Source organism: Motacilla alba, chromosome 18 (genome assembly GCF_015832195.1).
Source record: "Motacilla alba alba isolate MOTALB_02 chromosome 18, Motacilla_alba_V1.0_pri, whole genome shotgun sequence".
Taxonomy (NCBI): Eukaryota; Metazoa; Chordata; class Aves; order Passeriformes; family Motacillidae; genus Motacilla; species Motacilla alba.
Window position 1 is genome coordinate 1240202 of NC_052033.1, and position 16974 is coordinate 1257175.

At 45.7% G+C, this 16974-nt stretch overlaps 1 protein-coding gene across 1 annotated transcript in view; it reads left to right on the top strand.

Annotated features, from left to right (window-relative positions):
- LLGL2 (LLGL scribble cell polarity complex component 2) overlaps nt 1-10356 on the top strand; it is a 33012-nt gene extending 22656 nt beyond the window's left edge. Inside the window, exons 12-26 of the mRNA XM_038157329.1 lie at nt 443-510; nt 1459-1612; nt 1710-1814; nt 2541-2833; nt 3093-3246; nt 3528-3678; nt 4341-4457; nt 4971-5137; nt 5799-6063; nt 6766-6916; nt 7462-7499; nt 7953-8000; nt 8522-8564; nt 9270-9331; nt 9687-10356. Of these exons, the coding sequence (XP_038013257.1) occupies nt 443-510; nt 1459-1612; nt 1710-1814; nt 2541-2833; nt 3093-3246; nt 3528-3678; nt 4341-4457; nt 4971-5137; nt 5799-6063; nt 6766-6916; nt 7462-7499; nt 7953-8000; nt 8522-8564; nt 9270-9331; nt 9687-9694 (1824 nt within the window). The 3' untranslated portion in view covers nt 9695-10356. The remainder of the gene's footprint in view (nt 1-442; nt 511-1458; nt 1613-1709; nt 1815-2540; nt 2834-3092; nt 3247-3527; nt 3679-4340; nt 4458-4970; nt 5138-5798; nt 6064-6765; nt 6917-7461; nt 7500-7952; nt 8001-8521; nt 8565-9269; nt 9332-9686) is intronic.
- The last annotated feature ends 6618 nt before the right edge of the window (nt 10357-16974 follow it).

The following is a 16974-nucleotide window of genomic DNA, read 5'->3' on the forward strand; positions in this document are numbered from 1 at the left end:
TCCCCCTGTGTTCCTACGTGTTCAGGTCGGTGTGGGTGGTCTGTGTTGCTGATCTGCAGAGGGTTCAGCCCCAGCAGACACTATCCTGCTTCTTAACAAGGTCGAGAGAGGCCTTTTCCCAGAGCAGTACAGTTACACTGGGGAATTAAAATGTGATGTTTTTTAAGCTTTGACAAGCCAGAGGGGAGGTCTGAGTGTTCCCAGCTGTCGGTGGTAACAAAGTTCTCATGTAAAAGCATGAAGCTTCTCGGGGAGATGTGTAGAATGCCTTCTAAAAGGCACAGTTGGTGTCAGAATGGGAACATCCAATCCCAACAAAAGCTGACAGCATGGACTGTTTCACTGCTACTTGCACTGGAGTTCATGCCCTCCTGCTGACTTTATGTTCTCTCCACACTGTCACTGCCCAGGCAGTCACACACTTCTCTTACTGTGTTTGTAGCCATGGCCGATTGATGGTGGCACCAACATCGCTCCAGATCCTCCACAGAGGGACTTGCTGCTAACAGGGTAGGTACTGACCTCAGACCCATCAGGGAGCCCTTTCCAGTTCCAGTTCCCTTTTTTCGACTGACTGAGATTTTCCTATGGAGTTCAAGTCTGCTCATCTTTTAGGGCAGAGACTGCAGCTTTACAGTGCAGCTTCTCAAAGCTGTGCTGCTCGCTTTGTAAAGCCAATTTATTTTGCTGCATCTGAGCAAACAGGCCATGATGTCCACAGATAACCCAGAAAGTGGCTGACTTTTAGTTTTGATGTGTTATCCATTGCCCCTGCTCCCAAAGTGTGTGGGAGTGCAGGCGCTAATCCAGCCTGCTTCAAAGGCAGCAGTGTTAAAATGAAGCTTAATCTTTCATGTTTTGAAGCATTTTCCCCTCTACCTTACTCTCTGAATCTTAAAATAGAGGTTAACTTGGACTCTTGTCTGCTTTGATCAGCAGGAACAGATCTAGCTAAGAGTTGGAAGTAGCTAGCAAGAGATTGTTTCATTGCGTGAAAATGTGCCATTTTCTTTTCAAAGCACTTTTGAGAGTTTCAGGGAGCTGTTCCTCTGATTTCATTCTTGATGGAGCATGTTAGAAGCTCCTACCCTTGTGTTGGAAGACTGTTGCAAATCTTCACCTGGAGAACTAAGATTAAAGCGTGATTATTTTTATTTTTAAATTTTTTTCCCTTCCCTTGCAGTAACAGTGTTTTTGCCTGGATGAGTTTTTCCTTCCATATGCTAAGCTTTTTGCCTTTTCCATGTCTTTTTGGCATAAGCTTAAACTAGTGTAATGGTATCAGATCACTGAGAACATTTGAATTAAAGAAACCCAACAACCTAAAACAAAAAATACACAAGAAGCCAAAAATCTTTTTCCTTGTGGTTTGTTTTTTGGTTCTGTATTTTCCCCTCTGTTTTACCCTCCACGTGCTGTTCTCCTGTGTGATGTGTGCTCCTGTATCCTCCCCTCCAGGCATGAGGACGGGACAGTGAGGTTTTGGGATGCCTCTGGTGTCTGCTTGCACCTCCTTTATAAGCTGAGCACAGTGAGAGTGTTCCTCACGGATGCTGATCCCAATGACAACATGAACACCCTGGGGGAGGACGAATGGCCTCCACTCCGCAAGGTGAGAGAGCTGCTGCTGGTAGAAACTTCCTGAAAACCTGAGGAGTTCTGATTCCTGCCCCAGTTAAAGACCAGCCCCTCTCTGTTCTCTTGCCTAGGTTGGTACCTTCGATCCTTACAGTGATGATCCAAGACTTGGCATCCAGAAGATCTACCTGTGTAAATACAGTGGATACTTGGCTGTAGCTGGTACAGCAGGACAGGTATTGGAATATGAACAATCAACATAAACATTGTTTTTATGCTAAATTGGTCTGTTTTCTGGAAATGATTCATGGAACCCTGCTCTGGTGAGGCCCCACTTTGAGCACTGCATTCAGCACAGGAAGTACATGGAGATGATGGAGTGAGTCCAGAGGAGGCCACCAAGTTAAATAGAGGGATAGAGCAGCTCTGCTGCAAGGAAAGGCTGAGAGAATTTGGGTTGTTCAGCCTGGAGAAGGGAGGGTTTGGGGTCACATAATTTCACCCTGGTACCTGAAAGAACCTACAAGAAGCATGAATAGAGACTACTTACAAGGTCCAGGAATGGCAGAACAAGGGGGAGTGGCTTCAGAGAGTAGGTTTGGATTAGATATTAGATAGGAAGAACTTCTTTGCTGTGAGGGTGGTGAGACACTGCAGCAGGTTGCCTGGAGAAGTTGTGGATGCCCCATCCCTGAAAGTGTTTAAGGTCAGGTTGGATGGAGCTCCTACCAGAAAAGGTGTCCCTGTGCATGGCAGGGGTTAGAATTAGGAGATCTTTAAGGTGCCTTCCAACCCAAACCATTCTGGGATTTTCTGTTTTCTCTAGTTGGTTTTAGACATTATCTGCTGTTATCTATCTGTCCTGAGAGGTGCTGTAGTTCAGCAGTTGTAGGGAAGGGCTGCAGCTTAGAAATCTGCCTACACAGCAAAAGCTGCAGCAAAGGTTATTCTCTTCCTTTCAGGTGCTGGTGATGGAACTGAATGATGAGGATGCAGAACACGTGGTGGACCATGCTGAAGCAGATCTCCTGCAGGACCAAGAGGGCTATCGATGGAAAGGCCATGAGAAGCTAAAAACTCGAGATGGGCCTGTTCAATTTGAAGCTGGTTTTCAGCCATTTGTCCTTGTCCAATGTCAGCCACCAGCTGTGGTCACCTCTTTGGCCCTGCACTCGGAGTGGAAGCTTGTGGCCTTTGGTACCAGTCATGGGTTTGGGCTTTTTGACCATCAGCAGAAGCGACTGGTCTTTGTCAAGTAAGTGTCATCTTTCCAGGGGGTCTGTGGTAATCCTTATGTTAATGATGACCTGGAAATACTAACAAAGCAAGGTGTGATAAGTGATTTCTCAAGAGCTGTCATTGTAGCAAGAAGCTCTGCTTCTTTTTTCTCCACCCTTGAAGATCTTCCAGAATATATAATCATGTTCCAACATTTGTGTGTATCCTGTTGGACTCTTGGGAGTGATTGCCACCCAGTAGAAAGTGACCACGTGGCTACTGTCTTCCTCTTCCAGGTGCACACTGCATCCCAGTGACCAGCTGGCCTTAGAAGGTCCCCTGTCTCGGGTGAAATCCTTGAAGAAGTCCCTCCGTCAGTCATTCCGGCGGATCAGAAGAAGCCGTGTGTCCAGTAGGAAGCGGAGAGGAGGTGGTGGGAATGCCTCAGAGGTGAGGGGTTCACCTTTTTGGGGTCTGTCTGTTTGCAGCTTGGAGCCTGCTAAGACTGCCTAGAGCAGGAGGTGGTCTCAGCCCTGCTATCAAATCAATAGTTATTGGTATGAGGGGAAAATGGCAATTTCTGATGCTGCCCTGTTAGATAAAAACAGGCACATTTTTAGAAGAGATCAGTTCAGAGGACAAGTTCACTGGTGTGCCTTTCTATTGCTGCCATGCTCCCTTTCTCCCTGCTGTGTCTATCCCTGACTGACAGTGTCTCCTCACCTGTGAAGGTGCAAGAAGCAAATGCCAAGTTTGACCAGGACGTGTTGCAGGAGATGGAGCTGGCTCCAGTCCAGCGCAAGATCGAAGCGCGCTCGGCAGAGGACTCTTTCACTGGCTTTGTGCGAACCCTGTATTTTGCTGATACCTTCCTGAGAGACAGTGAGTAGGAAAAACATCTCTCTCTTCTTCCAAATGGGTTTTTACTGCTTCTGCCAAGGAGTGTATTAGGATTTACTGCCAGGAAAACTCAGCACCTCCTGTGTCCTACTTTGTGCTGTGCTGAAAAACTGATATAGAACAAGAGCATATGTTGTCATGTAGAATTGTTATTTAGCCATTCTGGGCTGCTGGCTAATCCAAGGCAAGTGGCCATTCATCTTTGAATGAAGTCTTTACCTATGATTTTCAAATGTGCTGTATTTTTGTATGGCATCTGACTTTCTAGTATAAACTTTTCCTTCTCTCATTCCTCTGAAGTTCACCCCTGTCTTCAGCAAAGCCTTTTGATTTTAGTGAAGGTGGTGGTTGTGCATCAGAGCTCAAACTTATAGCATGCACAAGTATACTCTGCTCATCTGTGATATACATGTGTGAAAACTGGACACAGGAGTTGTGGTGGTACTTTTGCCTTTGCTCAGGTGCAGTGCCCTTTCTAACAGCTGCTGGTGGGAAAAGAATGTTAAAAACGTGCAGTTTGTGCCTGGCAGGTCTCCCCTAATATGAAGATATTTGGGGTGCAAACAGAGGGAGGTTTTGTGTAGCCAAGGAAAGCTGTTATGTCATGGATGGTGCCTTGCTCATGGGCTTTTTTGTCACTCCAGGCTCCCGGCACTGCCCGTCCCTGTGGGCTGGCACCAATGGAGGGACAGTTTACGCTTTCTGTTTACGTGTTCCTCCAGCTGAGAGGAGGATGGATGAGCCTGTGAGGGCAGAGCAGGGTAAGTGCCTTGTGAAAGCAGGGTTCTGTTGAGTCTGAGCCATGGCTCCACAGGAGTTATGGCCAGAAAAGCAGGGTCGCTCAATCAGTGCTGCTTATCAGTGATAGGAGCCAAGTGTGGCAGTGTCTGAGTTAAGCAATGCTCACTGCAGTAGCTGAACTGGAGCTCCAGCACTGCTTGATGTGCCTCAGCCTCATTTTCTACTCATTTCAGAAATGGAAATTTGTGTCAGCTGTCACTGAAGTTTGCCATCAACCCTTGCTGCACGTGTCCCTTGTTCTGACAGCTGGGCCTGTTGTCTTTATGTAACAATGCTTTCTGTTCAACACACATGAGTCCAGTCAGAATGCCCTAATGCCCTTCACCTACCAAATCTTTTTAGGCAGCATTTCTGTAACCACAGTAGATAAATCTCCAGTGCTAAGAGGGTGTGAAGGAGTTTCTAACAGTGTTTCTGACTAGACTCCTGTTTGTTTTTTCTGTTTGTTTTTCCTCCATATCTTGCCTGTCTAGCCAAAGAGATTCAGCTGATGCACAGGGCTCCTGTTGTGGGGATACTTGTGTTGGATGGACGCAGCACTCCCCTCCCAGAACCTCTAGAAGTAGCACATGACCTTTCCAAGAGTCCTGATATGCAAGGCAGCCACCAGCTGTTGGTGGTATCTGAAGAGCAATTTAAGGTGAGTGTCACCTATTGAGGGAGGGAGGTACCTATGAATTGTGCATGAAATCTGCTAAAGCACTGGGCACTGCTCAGTGGTGAGAGAATTCTTGGGAGTGCTTGTTCTCCTGTGCCTCAAGAACAGCCCTGGGACAGCACTTCTGTTTGGTACAGTCCATAAATCAGGTGTGTGCTGGCAAACTGGTGTTCAGCATAGTGCTGCACATGCTGAATATAGAAATTTTATGCCTACATTACATTATACTCTATGGACAAGGCTGCTTCTGCTTTTAGGAAAGAGCTTTTCTGTTGTTAGTGCAGAAGCAGGAATTTGTAGGTGTTTTTGTGAAGTAGCTTATAAGTTTCTTGTTTTGCACACTAACTTAAACCTTGTTCTCTTTCTGTATAAATTTGTAGCCAAATTGGGAAGAGTTTTGAAAAAATGGGGGAGAAGTGTAGTTATAGCCTGAAGGTTAAAACTGATGTCAGAACAGAAAGACATTTTCACACTGCCTGTGGCCGATTCATTCTCATGCAGTGAGCAGGGGATTGGCTCTGGTTACACCTCTGGGTATTCCCTGTGAATGGAAACATTATCCAGGGAGGGAGCAGCAGATGTCCTGGGGAGCTGCTGCTGCCTTTGTGCAGGAAGAGGTGTCAGTGTCTCATTTCTGTGACAGGTCTTCACATTGCCCAAGGTCAGCTCCAAACTGAAGCTCAAGCTGACAGCCCTGGAGGGCTGCAGGGTACGGAAGGTGACAGTTGCCAACTTTGGCAGCTGCAAGACTGATGATTACAGTGAGAACGACCTGGCAGTGCTGACCAACCTGGGAGACATCCAGATCATCTCCCTGCCCTTCCTCAAGCTGCAGATCCGCTACCCCTGCATCCGCAAGGAGGATGTGAGTGGCATTGCATCCTGTGTCTTCACCAAATATGGCCAAGGTGAGGTGGGCTTCTCCCAGATCATCCCTCTTGTTGTGTGTTTGAGACAATGGGAAATGGCTTAGTGTTTTTTAGCTAGGCTGTGTACACATGTGAGACTGTTTCAGAAGTATGTCCATTGTGTGTTTCTGGGCAGTACCAGCAGCCAGCAGGTACCAACATATGAGGTAGAAGAAGCAGGAGTGAGTTTATTCCATTACTGTTAATGAATACAGGAGTGAATAGTGGTTTTCAGCTTGGTTGTGCCTCTTATATAGCTTCCACCTGGCCACCCTCCTCTTGTCTGGTGTGGGTGAATGGCTCTCTAAGCAGCAGGCTCTGGGCAATGGCTCCACTGTGCCTCCTGTACATGCCTGTGTCTCAGCACTCACATTGCAAAACTGGGATCCTGTGGCTGCTGAAGATGGATCGCTACTGTCCAGTTCATTTATTGCATCTTTCTGTGCTGTTTTCCCCAAGTGTCAGCACAGGACAACAGAATATGTCTCAGCATAACCTTAAATTGCACGGTCTCTAGGCTAACCAGAGGGGAGCTGGGGTAATACCTTCCTCAATGATCCCTCTTCGCTTAGATAGAAGGAAAAGCCAACCCTTTCTGCCAAACATAATAGATCATGCCTAGATGTGTTCTTTTTTAGGATCACCTTTGGTTCTGGAACTGTTTGCTGAGAATTGCCCTTAACAATTCCCGATCCCCTGCAGGTTTCTATCTGATCTCACCGTCAGAGTTTGAGAGGTTTTCCCTTTCCACCAAATGGTTGGTGGAGCCCCGGTGCATCGTAGACGTGCCAGAAGTGACAAGCAACAACCACGTGCACAAGTCTGGCACAGAGAATGCTGCAAGGAAATCCAGGTAAAGTCTGTAACACTCTTGCACACTGACTGTGTCTGAATAGGGAGGAAAGAAAACCCCTTTGAAGTTAACATCCATAGAGGGGGTGGCATCAGGAAATGTAGCCTTCCTCCTGATTGTTTTCCTACTTGGAATACATCTGGTAGGACAAAGCAGGAAGCTTTGGAACTGGTATCCCTAAGCTGGAGTCACAAACTTAGAGAAAGCCCTGGCTTGCTTTGCTTGTTCCCAAGAGCTGAGGCTGAGCTGTTGCTCTGTGAAAGGAAATCCAGTGTTCCTCCTTTCCTCTTGGAACATCAGTGAGTAATAGTAGATCTGACACTCACAGAGGTCCTACAAGAATTTTATTCCAAGAATTTAGAAGTGTTCTGTGGTGCCTGCAGACTTCTGCATCACCAGCATGTGGTGAAGCCCTTCCCACACTCTGCAAACCATTTAGTTGATGTGCATTGGAGCCTCTTGTAGCTGCCAAGAACACACAGGAATTCTCTGCACCCCTGTTCTTCAGCATCAGTAATTGTTTTCTGTCTCCTTTCCTTTTTTAGGGGGCCAGGAAAGAGTCCAGGTGACTCTGGAGAAGATGGTAAGTGAAAAAAAAAGTGTACTGAGGGTAGCATAGTGTGTGTAAACTTCAAAATGTCTTTCCTATTGCTACAGTTGATATTTTCTACCTAAGAATGGGAAAAATAAGGAAGGATGTGGGGGAAACATTGTGACCTGCCTGGACTGTATTTTAGTTGATAGCTCTGAAGTAAGTTGAATGTGGAAGATTCCCTTAAAGGATGGAACAGAGTTTTTGCTGGAGGGAAGGTCTGAACTTATTTAGATCTTCTGTTATCCAAACTAGTATTGCTGAAAGAAACAGTTCAGTGTGTGAGGTACTTTACCGAATGCTTCACAACTAATCCCTAAAGTCAAAAAGTACTTAATGTGGGGAAAAAAAACAGTTCCATTGTGCATTTCTTCAAAACTGCACTTATTTCAGGAAAAGGGCCAAATATTGTTAGGTAAAACAATTTTTCCTTCTCTTTTTTAGAAAGGAAGTCTGGGAGGCTGATGGAACATGCCTTACTCAATGACGAAAGTGAGTGAGATGAAGCCTTGCTGCTGAGGGGGAAGGTGCCTTTCTGGGTGGGAAAAGAAGAAAGCTGCTGGGAATTTTGTGGATTCCAGTTCCAAGGGATCTGTAGTTACTGGTAGAAATGCTGGGTTTTCTTGAATCCCCAGAAATGAGGGGTTGGACAGATAGCCATGCCCTTGAGCAGGGGTTGTTCTGCAGAGCTGCATTCCCTGCTGAGATAAGAGAAGGATCTTTATTTCCAATAGACTTGTGTAAGATGACAGCTGGAACAGACAGTTCCTTTGGGACTCTGGTACGCAGGGATTGGCAACATTTCCTCTGGCAACTGACTGCTTCAGTCCTGTGTGCCAGCCTGCCCAGTAAAAACCTGGTTGAGGAGGCAGTGATGATCTAAGGACTGACCTCTGAGCTGTGGGAGGCAGGTTCTGGAGGCTGTTCAGTGGGGAGGTGGAATGTGGTCAGGCAGCTGCCTGAAAGCAGATTCCCACTGGTTTGGCTCACTGCTTTAACTCTCTACTTTCCAGAAGTGCTGAAGGAGATCCAGAGTACTCTGGAGGGGGCCAGAGGGTGAGTGTCAACCAACTTCTCTTCTTGATGGCTGGGGCTGGCAGGGGAGGGCAGCTTGAGGTGACAGCAGGGGGATGTCCACTTGATGGCAGGGATCCTTCTGGTGGAATCTGGTCACGTGTGCATCCCACAAGCTGCCAAAGGGCAATAATGAGAGGCAGGTTCTCTTTCACATGTCTCTTGACATTTTTTATGAATAATGCTTTGTCTCTTTCTCTCCGAAAAGCAGGAGAGATCACATTCCCACATCCCCAAGGAACAGGACTCTGAGTATTCGCATACAGGTTTCTATTTGTGTCAACCCATACTGATCTAAGGGCAGGCCACATGGGCTTAGTTGGTCAAGGATGGGACTCTGGAGTTTTAATCCTGGCTTGACACTGTCCCTTGGATGTGTTCAGTGGCTCTGCTCCCATTCTGTCTGTACAATAGAGCTGAGCTACCACCACGGCTGCGGGGCTTTATCTCCTCTCCCTAGAATGGTCAGGGGCTACCAAGTGTAGGCAAAGGACTACTGTCTGCAACGGATGCAGGAGGCTTGGTGGGATTGGTAACTGCTGGTGTGGAAGGATCAGTGACTGCCTGACCTGCTCTGCTCTGTGCACTTCCTCTGGACACTACCTCATCCTGGTCTTCTGTCGGCACCTGGGAGTGGATGGGATGAGACTGCACTGCAATAAGGAATCTCTTCTTGTGTCATTGCAGGAGCTATGCAGAAAAAAATTCGGCAAGAAGTCCACTAGGACATGGACTAAGTAATGGAGGAGGTAGGTGAGGCTAAAGATAGTTAAAGTAGCCAAAGGAAGCAGAAAGTAGAATGAAATTTCTTAATAAGCTTCAGCTTATTTCAATGCTTTGTGCAGAACTCTTACCTGAATTTTCAGAGTGGGAATCTGCTGGCTGAGTGGTGTGTGAGCACTGTTCAGCACCTTACATGCTACACCAGTGGTAAAGGAAGAGCTAAAAATGCTTTGAAGGCTCCTGGCTCTTACCCTTATCACAAAGTGAGCTGGTGAGGTAGCTAGAGCTCCCAGCAGCAATCTGAGTGCATCAGCTCATTAGCTCTCACTAGCTTTCACTGCCTGCCTTTTCAAATGGCTATTGCATTCTTCTCTCCTGCAGCAGATTGACCAGAACTCATGGAGGCCATCGTGGCATTGGATTGAGTGCCATAACACTACTGACTGGGCAAACCGTCCCTGGGGAGAAGGCACCAGTGCTCCCAGCAGCCAGACTGGGGAGCTGCAGCTCAGTGCTGTGCTTCTGCCTCTGCCTCCCCTTTAGTGCCTCTTGGAGACCTCTCCTGCTGGAGCCTGCCTTGCTTTAGGACAGCAGTGGATGCCAGGTCTGATGCACCACAAGCCTCTGAGTACATCTAACATTCAAATGTTTGCACATTTCTCTTTTCTACTGGGCTGGGTTTTAAATTATAAATGTTTTACTGCCTCGGTGCAGGATTTTAATAAACGCACACTGTTACCTCCAACAATTACTTTTTGTACATTTTTTTTAAATCTTATGGGTATTTCAGTTTTAACAGAAACATTTAGAAATTTACTTAAAGAAAAAAACATTACGTAATATATGCTAGATTCCTGTGACTGCTGTATGTGGCATCTGAATGAGTAATTTTGGGGTTTGTTTGTTATGGTACTGTTAACTGGCTTTATGGATTTGGGTAGAATCTATTTTTGTAGCCATTCAAATCGGAGGAAAACTAATTGAATTTGATTTTTGTTTCAACACTACATTGCTTTTTTTTGGCAATAAAACTCTGAATTCCCTTTTGTGATCCTTGTGTCCTCTTGTATCTATTCTGTCCTTCAACAGCTTCTTTTATATTGCCCACAGATCCCTGGGGGAAGGTGGAGCTGCCCTCTGAGCTGAGGGGGGCAAAGAGCACTCCTGGAGGCCAAGCAAGGTGGTGGGTGGGAGGAGCAAAGTGATTGTGTCACCATCCTGCAATCCGTATGGGATGGGGATGCCAGGAAAGGGCAGTGGTTCCGATTATATTCCCTGGAAGGTCATTGCTGGTTTGTCCTGAATAAACGTGCATGACAACATTGAAGGGAGACAGGATTGATCCAGCAGTGCTGCTGTGCTGTCTGCCAGTGGATTTGGAATTGAAGCTGGTAAAACTGCAGAGAGCAGTTTGGTCCTCTTTAAAATTCCTTTATCCCTCGCCTAACAGCACATTTTTTTTCCAGCTAAGACAAAGAACAAAGTATTCTGAAATTTCTCTACTGTAACTTGCTTGTAGCACTGTGATAGCCAGTAAGAAAGAACTAAATCCTCCTGGAATGGAGCTGAGTTGCTGTCCTTGGCACACTTTGGAAACCTCTCCGTGGAAGGCCTCTCATTTCTGCCTCTCCTTGGGAGCCCTCTTGATCTTCCCAAGCAAGGCTGAGGAATCCTTTCTTACCTACAGCACTAGGATGGCACATCCTGTTCTGCAAGGAAAAAATGCTTGTAGAGTTGCTCTGCTGGTGCTTCAGGCACCCTTCCTTCTGAAATTATTAATACGTCCTTTGAGACCTAATTTATTGCTAATGAGGTTTTAGAGAGCCTTCTCTTTCAGTTTCCATTTCCAAAGTAGTTTTCACTTCCTTATTTCTGTTAGCTTCATTATTTCCTTGTCTCTTGCTGCAGGACTGAAGCTGGCAGGGAGGTGTCCTGCTGTTTCCACCTCTTGTGCCAGGCATTGATGTTGCAAATTTACAGGAAATTATGGTTTAATCAGCAACTTCTAAGCTGGTGTGACCCTGTGCATGTGCATCATCCTGGTGCACCCAGCTGCTTCTTTCTGCTCCTCACAGATGGACTGATTCTAAAGCCTTTTCTGAATATTTATTTGTTGGCAGGCTTGGGGGAAGAGATGCAACAGTCCTACTCAGAAAGGGCAGAAGCAATTTATTATCTTCTCCCTATTTTCATCCACATCACTTGAAAAATCCAGTAGGTCCACTGGAAGAGTGAGAGAGTCACAAAAATGCTACCATTTTTTGTAAACCCTAAAGTGCAATTAGATTGAAAACGAACAGCAAAAGAAAATTAATCCAGGCTTCTTATTTTCCTGAAAGCACCAGCCAGACTACAAATGGGATTGAGTAGTTTAGGATATGTGCTGAGATACGACAGGTTATTTTTTTCTAGTAGAGCTTTGGAACTGAAGGATTCACTGAAATGAGATCCTTGACTTCTTGTGGCCAGAGACATTAAGAATCCTTTTAGAGCTCCTATGCCTAAAATACAGGAGAAATTGCAAAGGGACAAAACAGGGCAAGGCTGGAACTCATGAACTGTGCTTTCAGTTGTGTTCTGAGTTGAGCAGGAAGGGATGGAAAGGCTTGTGACAGAATTAGGGTGTATTTTTTGTGCTGTCAGAAAACGAACAGCAAGTAAAATTGGTGATGGGATGAAATGATGGTGAGGGGTGGAGCCTTCAATGAATGAATGTAAGCAGCTTTTGAATGTAGTGGGGGGGGAAAGTCCTTTTTCATCTTTCCCTTTCAGGAACTGCCTTCTGAGCCTTGTGGTTACTCTTAGCCTGCCCCTCAGCTGACACTAAAAATAATGGCCTGCTTCTGATCAGAGGATTCAGCTGCTGCCAAGCCCCTCGAATTTTATGCCTACCTCTACTTTTCACTTGAACTCCTTGTCTGGGATCTGATAGAAGTTTGTTGGCCCTCTCCAAGAGCTAATGCTTTAATGCTTGGAAGCACTCTGAGGGCTCATTGGCCCTTATTAAGGTTATTGCCAGTCAGGCTTTGGCAGTGCTTCCCCCTTCTGCTTTGTGCAGCCTCACAGGGCTCTGGCACTGGGAAGTGTCCCTTGGCTGCAGGACCAGAGTTGCTGTTAACACTGACTTGAAAAAATCCTTCCAGCAATGCTGGCACAGTGTTCCATGACCCCCACAGACCTGCTGCTCTGCACAGGGGACAGTCTTGGATCACAACTAAAGAACAAATTTTCCACATCTGAGTACACATTGGGTCCCTAATATGGGATGCTGTTTTATAGTGGCCTGAGTTTTAGGTCAAATGCTTTCTGGTAACGTGAGCTCTTTTATATGGTGGTGTGTTTGCTGCCAAAATTCTCTACTCCTAGAAAAGCTTGGCGTGGAGCTCTTTTTTTTCCTTTTTCTTTTTTTTTTTTTTTTTTTTTTTTTTTACTTTTCAATAGTAATACAAGCTTTCCTCGGATGTTTAGGAGTTGAATATTTGCAGAATTAGTCTAACAGTTCTATTAGATGAACATAATGTTGGAAGGAAAAGTACTTTTCATCTTGGTCTTGAAGCCTGAGGCCTGTCTGGTTAGTGAGAGAATGAATTTTTTTTTTTTTTTTACAGCTTAATTTGTCTGTTTCTTAGAATATGGTTTTGTGTCTATGGCAGCTCAAAGGATTTCATGCCTGGACTGTGGTCCTGAATTCAGCCTCCAAACCACTGCCTATGTGGCCTCATGGATTGGGCTGTCTGAAGGAGCAGGAATTGGTATGGCTGAAAGATGAGAGAGACTTTAGTGTAGAATTGCTTCTAAAACCCAGCAGTCCTTGCTAAGCCACATTTGACTTTGTTATCTCTTTCAAGCAAAGCCCAAGGTTGTGTTGCAGCTGTAGCTGATTCCCTGGGGTAAACCAGGTGGAAAAAAATCTTTCAATATCTGCCACAAGCCCTTGGTCACAGGAAACTCAACACCTTCACTCACAGCCGCAAGCCCCAAGTGCTTGGGTTATTCCTCAAGCTCTTTCTCCAACATGATGATGATGGGGGTGTCTGAGAAGCTTTCTGGGTTAGATGCAGCTTCCCAGAGGACCTGCAAATCCCTGTGTGAAAAGGCTGCTGGAGCAGTAGGATGGTCCTTGAGATCGTCCTGGCATTGATTAATTTGTCCCAGCTGCTGCCCAGGTAGGAAAGGCCTCTCCCATCTGTGATTTTCTTGTAATGAAACTGATGTATGACCAAACTCCTCATTTCCATCTTGCCTCTCGTGCCTTTTATGCATGTTGGCTGGTCCCTGGGGATGGAGGGATGAGTTTGCTGGGAACACAACCAAGACAGGCGAGCTAAAAGGCTCTTGCACATGTGGCCTGTTTCAGTAGGGAGGAAAAGATTAAAAGGTACTCTGAGGCTCTTCCCTCTGCTCACCTCTTCCCCAGCTAAATGTGTAGAAACTGAGGTCTCCAGATCCTTGTGGCACAGCTCTTGTATGCAGAGTTAAGTTATATTTTAAAAGAGCTTTTTGGCAAAGGAGCCCTCTTTAAGATGGATGGTCCTGAGCATGTGCTGACAGCATCAGGCAGAGTCCCCCGAGGTTGGAAGGACCTGTATCTCCAAGGGCAGAGCCCAGCCTGTCCCTGACTCTTGCCCTTCAAAAGATGAGGATCTCTTCCTCCTGTTTGCTCTTCTGGCAGATGAGTCTGTGCACTGTGTGCTTATTCCTACAGACTCTGCGTATTGTTCATTTGTTTAAAGCAAATCTCTGCTTATGCTTAAGGCAGGGTCTTCAAGAAATGAAGCTTGGATTCTGCTCACACTCTCCTTCCTTAAAGGGAACTTACCTGCATCAGATTGCTGTGCTGAGCCCTTGAAAAGCAGGCTGAGCTCCTAAAAAACCCTAATTGGCAACACAAGGACGTCTCTGAGCTGTTGAACATCACCCCAAAAGTCAGATAATGCAGCTCAAGCCCTGATGGAGTAAGAGTCCAAGGAAGCAGAGACTATGGCAGGATAAGAAAAGGCTTGGTGTTATTTCTTAGGCAGTATATTAAGACAAAAGTGGCTTCAGCTGTAGCTAAAGCTTTATTCCAAACTGCAAGTTAGCCACAGGAATGGAATTTGGGAGAGCTGTTTTTCAAGGGTGTGATTCTTCTGTAGACAAACTCATCCTCCTGACTTTATTCTGACCCAGATAAGAGCAGATAAAATGCAGGCTGTGAACAAAGGAGGTATCAGAGTCCTTAATCAGTTTGATTACCTGTGATCTTGTCAGGCTGGGACAATTTGCTCACAGTTCAGAGCTGGTGATATTTGCCTGTACTTTCATTACAGGAAGATGTTTTAAATGTAAATTAACAGTAATGAGGATATGAAAAAATTAATCTCAAGGAAATTCAGTTCTGTCAAGGTAGATCCATGAGGCACAGTTTATGGAAATAATAAAATTTAAGCATTAAGTGACAGTTACTTACTATGGATTTAACCTTTAAAAAAGGCTGGTTTAATTTTATACTTAATTACTGAAGCTCCAGAGCAGGTGGGAATACCTCGGCCCCAAAGGCTCCTGAAGCCCTTTGCTAAAAGTAGTGTCAGTCCAGGCACTGGGATTCCTGTAGTGCAGCATCCAGGGTCCATCCTTAAAACACCCTGTTTTGAAATTGGTAAGTGATACATGAGAATTTCAAAGTGAAATATTATCATGTCATCTCTCTGAAGTGCTTTGCCCTTTTAAAGCCTCAGACCTTGGATTGGATAGAAACCACTCCTGCTCCAATTAATCTCTGTTAACTGATGTTGCACAGGCAGATTGCTCCCGACAGTTTTCTGCCCATTCACCTATTCCTTACAGGTTTATTTAAACCACTAAAAAGTCCTGTTTGAGTTGAAGATCTTCAACTAGTAATTTTTAGTGCACAAGAAAAGTGCCCATTTCTTAGTAACTCAATTCACAGGCATGAATTAATGTATCAGAACTCCATGTGCCTCATTAATTAATAACATGGGATGCAGGTGCCATTGACCTGGCAGCTTTTCTTTGAGGAGAAGGAACAGAAAGTAGCTGTGATCACTTCTTGTTCAGAAGACTGACCAGGCTTGATTCTGCAGGTGAGCTTGCTCACTGACGTGCTTGTTCTGGATCTGCTTATGCACAGAAAGAGCTTTCCATTGGAATGTGTCCTGCATGGAAGTGGCTCAAATTCCATAAACTACTTCCTTGTCACAGTGATATGTGGTGAGAGAGGCTTATGTGAGGATCTCTCCTGTGCGCAGGGAGAGGTGAGACCTCTCATAAAATGAAGAAGGATTTATCTACAGAAGATTAAGGGAGTTAAATATCTGCAGTGGAGCAGAGCATAAGATACAGGGAGTTAATATTAAATGAGAGAAAATGTTTGTCTTCCTATAAAATAAATGTCAAGTTTTGGAAGCAATCACCTTGAGAAGAGTCTTTGAGTGTCTTCAAATGCCTGGCTCAGCAAACAAGTCCCAGTTTGTTTCAGATCTTCAGTAACAGCATAATAGCAGTGCCTGTGCCTCAAAACTGTAAAGACAATATCACAGGGCATAAAAAATGTGAGTGGCCCAATACTTCATGAAAGTTAACAAACTTCCACTATAGGATTATGTGCTTTTAACAGAGCCTCTGGCCAGGTTTCCAAACCAAACTTTCTTCCAGGTGCAGTGGCCTTCCTGTGGCCTTCCTGTACCCTCCCTCTCTTTCCCTCCCAGAGTTCAGGAGCTCCAGAAGAGTTTCACCTTTGTGGCCAAGGTCTGTTCTGCCCTCCTGTGTTGCTTGTTCCTGCTCCCTTTCTTCTCTTGGTGCACTTGTGTGCTTTTAAATTTAATTTTTAACTAACTGATGCCTTATGATCGGGAATAAGGGAAGAACCAGCAAGGGCAATTCCAGGCAAACAGGCTTCTCATTTAGGAGGAAGCTCAGCATGAGGAAGCTCAGCTTACTGTAAAATCAAATTGCACTGAGGTGACCACCAGCACTGGTGCAAAGGAAACAGCTGGGGAATCAGAAGACACTGGAAGGAAGGAGTGGCCCCACAAAGTCAGTTTGGCTGTAACATGAGACCTCACCCTTAGCTGCATGAGTCCTTCCACCTTTATCTCTGCAAGCTTACTAGAATCTGCTGGGGATTTTCAACTACCTGGGTGTAATCATTTCAGTCTGCACAATCTGACATTCCACTTTGAGCCTTTGACTTGTGCTTTGGGGGCTCAGCTGCTTTCTGCAGAGCACTCATTTCCCACGGGAGAACAGCCCTGGGGCTGTAGCCCACCCCCCACTATTAAAAAGCCTCTTGCTTTCATGTATAATTGGGTTGAAACCCAGTTTAAATCCAGGGGATTTCACTGACTCAGAGGAATTCTCTATCAAACCCATGGTTCCCAGCTATGCAGGAACAGGGAAGGAGAGCAAGGACAGCTCATTTGAGGCCCCCCAGGTTCCTCGGTGTGCTCATTGAAAATAAAGTACAAACATCACATCCTGGCTCCCAGAGCAGCACAGGGCACAGCAGCAGTGAAGGAGCAGTGGGATGAGCCATGGGCCTGTTTCTGGCTGCTGCTGGCACTGCTCTCCAGTAGCTCACTGGTGTTAGCAAACCGGTGCTACCAAACCAGGACTGGATTCAGTGTAGGCTTGCCTGGCCTTGCCTCCTCGGTTTGCTCCTTTTAGACAC